The sequence below is a fragment of the Gastrolobium bilobum genome, unplaced genomic scaffold (assembly GCF_033153095.1).
Source record: "Gastrolobium bilobum isolate Gb01-03AN ecotype WA unplaced genomic scaffold, APGP_CSIRO_Gbil_v1 utg16078, whole genome shotgun sequence".
Taxonomy (NCBI): Eukaryota; Viridiplantae; Streptophyta; class Magnoliopsida; order Fabales; family Fabaceae; genus Gastrolobium; species Gastrolobium bilobum.
In genome coordinates this window covers 1-9,097 of record NW_026896197.1, presented here as the reverse complement: position 1 = coordinate 9,097, position 9,097 = coordinate 1, and the positions used below count along the sequence as shown (strand labels likewise).

General features: G+C 41.8%; 1 protein-coding gene across 1 annotated transcript; it reads left to right on the top strand.

The window, feature by feature from the left end:
- Positions 1-7,527: 7,527 nt before the first annotated feature.
- On the top strand, positions 7,528-8,808 carry LOC133298194 (uncharacterized). The gene is made up of 2 exons (XM_061497452.1): positions 7,528-7,638; positions 7,687-8,808. The coding sequence occupies exons 1-2, from the start codon at positions 7,528-7,530 to the stop codon at positions 8,806-8,808; spliced, it is 1,233 nt and encodes a 410-aa protein (XP_061353436.1).
- The last annotated feature ends 289 nt before the right edge of the window (positions 8,809-9,097 follow it).

The window sequence follows — 9,097 nt, the reverse complement described above, 5'->3', positions numbered from 1 at the left end:
AATGAAGACCACCCATGAACCATAGACCATTCAACAACCAGCAGCAGCAGTACCAGCAAGGCAGCAGCAGTGGAACGTTTGAACCAAGAAGAACCAAATACGTTCCGTTCCACAGAGATGACCAACGCATCAACACCCTGGAAAACTATGTCAAAGAATATGTCACCAGGAATGATGCAGTGGCCAGAAACATTGAGTCCCATCTGGGACAGATTGCTGCCAGCCTCAATACAAGAATACTATGAAAACTACCAGGGGACACTGAAGTTCCCCCAACAACTTCTCCAGAGACCTAAAAAGGTAAGTACCATGTCTAGCTAAAGATAATAAACTAAGCGCTGACTGGGAGGCAACCAGTAGATACATTTGCTCTCTAACAAAGAGCAAAGTTTTAGGGTGGTTAATCTTAACCACATAGCTCCCAAAAGGAGGGAACGTCTGATGTTCCACTCTAAAGTCTAAATAAAGTACGTTCTGTTCCAGGAATGTAGTTTTGGGGTGGTTACTAACCACACTATCCCAAAATATAAAAATATAAAAATATAAAAAAATGTAGTATGAACTGTAGTAAATAATAATTAGTTGTTTTACGTTCCCTTATTAGGCTATGTTTACAATTACATAGTCAGCATTTTTCTTTATCTTTTCTGTTAATTTTAGTTAGGAAAAGACAAAGGGAACGTTCCCTGGGTTAAGAGATAAGAATGACTGGGACACCTGTCCCTACTGAGTCACTCACAAGGTACGCAGCCATATAAAATTTGCATTTATTGCATATCTTGAAAACGTGCTCTGAAAAAGCAACCGTCTCCTCACCCATTAAGACAACTGAACTGTTTTTCCCTCTCTCCCACGTATTCTGCCCTAAGTCGTTCCATCTCCTTACATCCATCATCATCAGTTACACACCACTAACTGCTGACCACTCGTTCTGTAACGTCCCCATTCCACTACCCACTCCAACTCATTTCCTTAACCTCCACGTCCCAGAAAACTCTCCATTTCCCCTCCTTCATTGTCTACTTAAACTCAGCCCTTCCTTCCTTCGAGTTTTACTACTCCCTATTAACTTATAAACTTTTGTCCTCCTTCTGCACTGTACCCTAACCTTCTTTCTGTCAAAAATGACTAAACTTTCAATGAAAGTAACTCATGTGGCCAGCCCTGACCATAAACCTGAGCTCACTGAACCCATCGTCCATCTATACCCAGAAAGAAACATATCCATACAACAGGACAAAATTGTTCTGCCTCCGTTCGTAAAGGAAGCCTTGACCAGGCTCAAGTGGCTTCGTTTTGCCACTGATGAACGAGAGATGAATGTCTCCATAATGGGAGAATTTCTGTATCAGACAAGGAGGCTGCCTGAAGAGGACGTCACTGATGTGGTCACAGTAAGGGGAAAGCAAGTGTCATTTCCCCCACTGTTATCAAGGAAGTACTTTACCTCCAACTATCCATACCAAGAGTATATAGATAGTAAGGAAGTCTCCATATTTCTAGGGGACGTGCTGGGGACAATAGCCATCAAGAACCCCACCTACACCAAAGGAGCCCTCTGCAAAGGAAGCATGAGGGACGAAGCCAGACTCTGGGCATTATTTGCCAAGTCCAACCTCACTCTCTCCACTCATGAGGCCACTGTCAAGTGGGCACTCCAAGTTCAAATTTACTGCATCATGAAGAACACTCATTTTGATGCAGTACCCCTCATCTATGGCAGCTTGAAGAGGGAGATGAGAAAGACCACCGTCTGCCTCCCCTGTCTCATTACAAAGCTCTGCCTGAGAGCTGGTGTGGAGACTCACCCAAATGATATAACAAGGGTGGCTTCTGTCATTGATGGCAAGACATGGAACGGTCTGAAGAGCACATACATTGAAACAGCTCAGCCAGTTCCTGAAGCATTCAGACGCACTGCCACCAGTGATGATGATGAGGAATCCCCTGTGGCCCCTCAGAAGAAAACCTCCAAGGCCATTCCTTCAAAATCCACCACTCTTGCCCATGTTCCGACAAGAAGAACTGTTCCTCCTCCCACAAAGGTAAAGAAGGATGCCCCTGTTGCTACTGAAAGCAAACAGGGTAAGAAGAAATCCCCTGCCAAAGCTCCCCCAAGAAAGGGGGAGCGTTCAAGTCAAAGGCTGAAGAGAACCCTCATCAGAACTAAGAGGCCAGAGGGAGCATCTTCTGAAAAACCCATCACCCTCTCTGACAAAGAGGAAGCAAGTGAAGACAGTGAGCCTCTGTTAAAAAGACTGAAGGCTAAGGGAACGTCAAAACCTAAGCCAGCTGCAAAGGAGAAGTCCCTAAGCAGCTCAGCTCCTACTCTCTCTGGCGTTCCGTCCCCACCACTTGCTCACTCTTCACCAACACCTATCACACCACAACCCTCTCCTAGGAAACAACAAGGAGAGGGGAGAACATGAAAAAGAAGCAGCATCTGCTGCTGAAACACTAGTGGCTGAGCAAGATGCTCAGCCACAAAACAAAGCTGACAGAGGAAAGGGGATTCTTGTTGAATCCCCTAAAAAGAAGAAAAAGCCATTCGTTCCCAAGCAACTCAGTCTGGGAGGTCCCCTCTTTTACCCTGTTATCCGTCCTGATACTTCTGGGGACGAGGCTCTTGTTAGAGCCTTAGCAGAGGAGGAAGGAATGGCCATTCCTCCACTGACGGAGGAACACACTGAAGCAATCCCCTCAACATCAAAGCACCAGAGGTGGTCAGCAGGCAACCACTTGATGAACCCCCTGTTATTGACAGTAGCCAGCAAAGCCAACAAAAATCCCCCGTTCCAGCAATTCCCATTCCTACAAAGAAGAAATCACAAATTGGGATTGCTGAAATTTTTGAGATATTATGGGGAAAAGAATAGAAAAGCTGCTGCTAGCAAAGCAATCTGTCCCTCAAATTGATATGACCAGCACCAATGATGAGCTGAAGGATCCAAGGGACGGGTTGGATCAACTCTCTTCTTCTTTCAACAAATTCCAGGAACAACACAAGGCAGAGAGAACAACAGCTCAACAGCTCAGCACCATCAGGATAACCATCCAGGACACCAGTGCTGCCTCTTATGCATCAACACTCCAAGCTGTCAAGGGAGAAATCAGAAGAGCATATGAATCCCTAATACTCTCCAACTCTATGCATAACCACAGAGCTGATCTCCTTCTTAATAAGCTCCTCCTCAAGGACTCTGAAGAAAGGAAAGAAACCAAAGAAGCACTCAAAGCCTTTGGAACATTTTTGGAGGGGAGAATTTATGAGCTGGAGATGAGACTGTTGGACGTTGAAGGACAAATTGTCCACATTCGCACTGGCAGGACAATGATGTGATCCACCATCAATTACCTCGTTGCCATAATCAGTGATCTACTGAAAGATGCTGAGAAATGGCTACCTGCAGCTGAAGTATTAAGATTGAGAGATCAGCTCAGGAGGAGACCTCTCACACAAGAGGAAGTTGATGAAGCCAAAGAAGCTAGAGGTGCTCAGAAGGACATCAGACGTCCCTAGTGAAAAGAAGAAAACCCTCCTAATTGTTAAATTCCAAGTTTATTTCCAGTATCATTTATTTCCCTTTCCGTTCCCTTGTAAATATTAACTTTTTGCAATGAAAAAGACTTTTTGATCAAACTGCTTGGTACATACATTTCAGTTATAGTATTAAGGCTGTACAATTTTTAATAGCCAATAACATGAAACACAAAGTCACTGACTAATCATTCTTATTCTTTCTCAGAGTTCCTGAAATAGGAAGAGTGCAGAGAATTTAATCTTCAAATTTTTGAGGGATGTTGATCTGTGTGAACTCAGCTGGTAAGGAACGGAAAAAGGTCAAACACTTACTTATGAGAGCGTTCCTGAGGTGTAACCACAATGAAACTTCTAAACTTTCCTTGATGATGTAAGTACTGTTGAAGAACATATGGATTTCACTAACAAGGATCAAACAAAACCATACACTCACTTCCATTCCATCCATAGTCACCAAACACATCACCAGGTCAATCAGAAAGGGGCAAGGAACAGATCCAAAAATGAACAAAAAGGACATAAGAAAGAAAAGCAAAGAAAAAGGGAACAACCATTAAAAAGAATTTAGAAAAAATACCAGAAAATCTCCCTTCAAGGGAAGGAAAGGTACAAAAAGAAAAGGTGTTCCCCCAAACAGAAAAAGTCCAGTTCAAAATCACAAAGGTAGACGTTCCCTGACCCCATACTTAAGACCACCGTTCTTCCACACATCCATAAACCCCCTATCAAAAGATCCTTGGAAGGGAAGACATCTACAATTCATAGGAAAGCAGCAGAAAAGCAAGTTCCGAAGAATCTCATCCAGGAATAGACAGAGAAAACACCAAGTCCTGAGTGACAGTGAGACAGAAGATCAGCAACCTTCACTTACCTTGGAACAAATTCTTCTTACTTATCACCTATGGAGAGTAGCTCATTTTTTGAAAAGTTTATGATTGCTCACTGGCTCAAGTTTCTTTCTATTGAGCTATTCTTTGAAATTGAGCAGTCTGATACAATATTTATGAGTTGTTTGAGGATGATGTGCCTCTGGCAAGTGTGGTTTTTCCATATTAAAATTGATAAGAATTGAGTCACAAAAGAGCAATTTAATTACATATTTGCTAATTATATTGATTCTTTCTTGTCAATAATATTTCTCACGTATTGATTGTATTTTTACAGGAAATAGAACTGAAAAGTATAAAAAGTTAAATGATGCGAGTTGACGCCAAAGTGAAGAAATCCCATGCCAAGTTGCGCCGTGTTGCACGCCAAATGCCAGAGAATTGGCGCTAGTTGGCGCCAGAATGGCGCAAACTAGCGCCACCATGCCACCTTTCGCCAAACTTGAAGCAAACCGGCGCCCAAAATTACAAAGTCAAGGGAGAATGGCGCCAAGTGGCGCCCAAAAGACCAAGGGTGGCGCCAACTGGCGCTGATTCACGTGCAATTAGTTCCGACTTTCGTATTCGAGGCAGCAAGTTGGCGCAAACGTGCGCCCACCCGGCGCCAACTTGCGCCGGGTTGCGGGAAATTGTACCGTGATGCTATGAGGGTATTTTTGGAAGAAGAAAAGAGTCCTATAAATAGGATCCTTTTGACAGAATTAGGGATGGAGACCTATTTCTTCAGAAGGAGACCGACGGCAGAGCTCAGGAGGATTATTCTACATTTCTCTTCATCTATTTCTCTGTAATTTTATGCTTTGGAATATTGAATTTTCAGCTATGACCATGTCTGGCTAGTTTCCTTCATTGTGGGTAAGGTCACAAACCCTATGTGAACCTTTTGTTTAGTTATGGATTGGTTTACTTTTCGTTCTTTAATTTAATTGATTTATGCCTACTCTGTGCGTATTGCTTATCGTTTATATTAAATCTGATCAGTTTAGTAGTGAATGATAATCTGAGGGTTAGAACCCTAGATAGGAATATTGGGGTTTTGGTCCAGAAAGGGGGTAGGATAATAATTAACATGCGTGCTAGGAATAGACGCATTCTTGATTACAAACGTTTAATTTATCTGTGTAATGCTTGATCTCAATTGAAACATTGCAAGGAATTGGGGTTTTAATTGTGATTAAAGGGCTAAATTTGCAAGAAATTGGGGTTTAGCTAATAATTGTTTGGATGATAAATTGTTTGATTGTTTATTTTAATTGAGCAATGTGAATCAATCCGTAGTGAAAAGAGGGGATCATAGGGCGAGTGTACTTACCTGCAATATCTCTCATATTTTTATCCAAATCATTTTGCATCATTCTCTTATTTTTAAAATCCAAAAATACGTCTTTTTCTTTAATTTCTATTGTTCTTCAAATCACTTGGGTTTTATATCTTGAAAGGACGTTTATAAGATATTCGCTCACAATCCCTATGGAGACGATAACTTACTTATCACTTTATTACTTGAACGATCGGTACACTTGCCGGATTGTATCAAGTTTTTGGCGCCGTTGCCGGGGATTGTGATTTCTTATATCTTATAATCTTGAATTTCAAGATTTTTCTTTCTTTTTGTAATTATTTTATTTTATTTTCTTATGTTCTTGTTTTAAATTGTTTTGAACATTGCTACTAATCTTCTCTTGAAGTTTTATGCGAGGCAAGGTTGATCCTACAGAATTGTTATTTGATCCTGAAATTACAAGGTTTGAAAGGAGAAACAGGAGACTTGCTCAGAAGAAATCAAAAGTGCCAAGTGCTCAATCTGAAGAAGCCCCTGAAATCCCAACCATGGCAGCGAATAATGAAGCTGAAAATCCACTTATGGATACCATCCTCACTCCAGCCTTCAACAGGCCTAATTCAAGTATTGTCCAACCGAATATTGCTGACAATAATTGGGAGTTGAAGTCTTCCATAATTCAGTTGGTGGAGAGAGTTCAATTTGGAGGAGATGAGCATGAGGATCCTCACAGGTTCATAGACCGGTTCTTAATGATATGTGACTCAACCAAGCACCCTCGGGTGTCTGATGATGCTATCCGGTTGAGATTATTCCATTTTGCTGTAAAGGGAGAAGCACTTAGCTGGCTGGAGAGGCAGCCTGCACGGAGCATTGCTACATGGGAGGATTTGTCTACAAAGTTCTTTGCAGAGTTCTTTTCCATGGAGAGATACAATCAAATGGTGAATGATATCACCAACTTCACTCAAACTGAGGGTGAAACATTGTGTGCAGCCTGGAACAGGTTCAAGGACTTGATGAGGAGGTGCCCTCATTATAATTTGACTGCTGGTAATCAAGTCAGAATATTTTTCAATGGCATCACACCTGAAGATAGAATGGTTTTGAATGGTGCAGCTGGTGGTACTATTAAAACCATGAGGGCGAATGAAACTCTGGAGCTGATAGAGAGGATGGCCAGGAATGAAAATCAAGGGGTATCTTCAAAGTCTAAGAAAGGTAGCCTTCATCTAGAAGGTAATGAGTCAGTTCTGGCTGAAAATAAATTGCTAGCTTAACAAATGGCTAGTTTGACTTCCAGGCTTGACAAGATGCAGATCGCGGGAGTTCAAGCTCAGTCTGTTGCTTTTGTCTGTGACTACTGTACGGACAGTCATGCTCCTAATGAATGTCCATCTCTTGCTTCTTCTGATTCACCTCAACAAATGCAGGTGAATGGTATATGGTATGACCAGCGCCCTCAGCAGCCAAATCTTCAGAGAAATCAGAATTTTTCTGGTGGTGGTAACAATTTTCAGCGGAGAGCTCAGGGAGTTGGCATGGATTTCAAATCTAATACTTATAATCAGCCTTCACAGAGTCAACAACGAGAGCCTGCTGAGTGGGAAAAAGCCTTTGCACAAATGGCCAAGACTTCTAATGAGATGGCTCAGACCACTAATACCTTTATGGAGGAGATTAGAGCCAACAACAAAAATACAAATGCTTCTATCAAGAACCTGGAGAATCAGATAGGACAATTGGCAAAGCAAGTTTCAGAAAGAATTCCAGGTACTTTTCCAAGTAATACAGTTATCAATCCAAAGGAAGACTGCATGGCTATTATTACTAGAAGTGGCAAAGTGGTTGCGCCTCTTAAAACTCCAATTCTAGATTGTGCGAAAGAGGACGAGAAGCATGATGGAGCAGTTGAGCCAGAGGTTGAGGTAATTGTGAAAGAAAAAAACAAAGAAACTGTTACTGAAAAAGAAAAGGTTGCAGAGCGACCTGTTGTGGTTGAGAAAGAGCATGAGCTGAGTCATGAATATGTGCGGTCTAAAGCACCTTACCCAGAGAGGTTCAAGAAAGAGGCTTATAACAAACAGTATGGCAGGTTTTTAGACATCTTCAAGAAGCTGCACATAAACATCCCTTTTGCAGAAGCTTTAGCAAGTATGCCTGGTTATTCAAAATTCATGAAGGATCTTTTGTCAAGGAAGCATAAGCTACAGGAATGCCAGACAGTGACACTTACTGAGAAGTGTAGTGCCTTTATTCAGCAGAAGATTCCAGCTAAGCTTAGTGATCCGGGGAGTTTTAATATCCCTATTGCTATTGGCAATATTTGCATTGGTCGAGCTCTTTGTGATCTAGGGGCTAGTATCAATTTGATGCCTCTTTCTGTTTATAAGTCTTTGGGGATTGAAGAATTGAAGCCTACAGCGGTCTCTCTTCAACTTGCCGATAGATCCGTGAGGACACCTAATGGGATTATAGAAGATGTCCTTGTCAAGGTTGACAAGTTTATCTTTCCTGCTGACTTTGTGGTGTTGGATATGGAGGAAGGAAGTGGGAAGCCTTTGCTCTTAGGTAGGCCCTTTTTGGCTACAGCCCGTGCTCTAATAGATGTTGAGCAAGGAATGATTAAGTTGAGGATGAATAATGAGGAGATTACTTATAATGTTTCTGAGGCTATGAAAAGACCCGCTGAGCATAGTGATTGTTTTCAAATTGATGTTTTTCAAGAAATCGTTCAACAGAAGAAGGTGAGTCCTCAAGAGATTGATTATGAGTTGAGAGCCTGTGAACATATGCCCTTTGAAAAAAAGGAAGTTGCTGTGGAGGTGCTTAAAGAAAAAATTGATGACATAGACGTTGGGGCACCTAAGGTTGAATTGAAAATTCTGCCTAATACTTTGAAATATGTATTCTTGGGAGATGAAGAGACGTACCCTGTAATCATCAATAAGGGACTATCTTCTGACCAAGAAAAGAAGCTGGTTGAAGTTCTAAAAACTCATAAGACTACCATAGGGTGGTCTATTTCTGATTTGAAGGGAATAAGCCCCTCTGTTTGCACGCACAAAATTCTCAGCAAGATGACATCAAACCTGTAAGGTAACCGCAAAGAAGGCTAAACCCGATGATGAAGGAGGTGGTCAGAAAAGAAGTTGTGAAGCTTCTTGATGCAGGTATGATTTACCCTATTTCAGATGCTGCTTGGGTAAGTCCGGTTCAGACAGTTCCGAAGAAGGGTGGTGTGACTGTAGTAAAAAATGCAAAGCATGAGTTAATTCCAACTAGAACCATCACAGGTTGGAGAATGTGTGTGGACTACAGAAGGTTGAACACAGCCACAAGGAAAGATCATTTTCCATTGCCCTTTATTGATCAGATGCTGGAAAG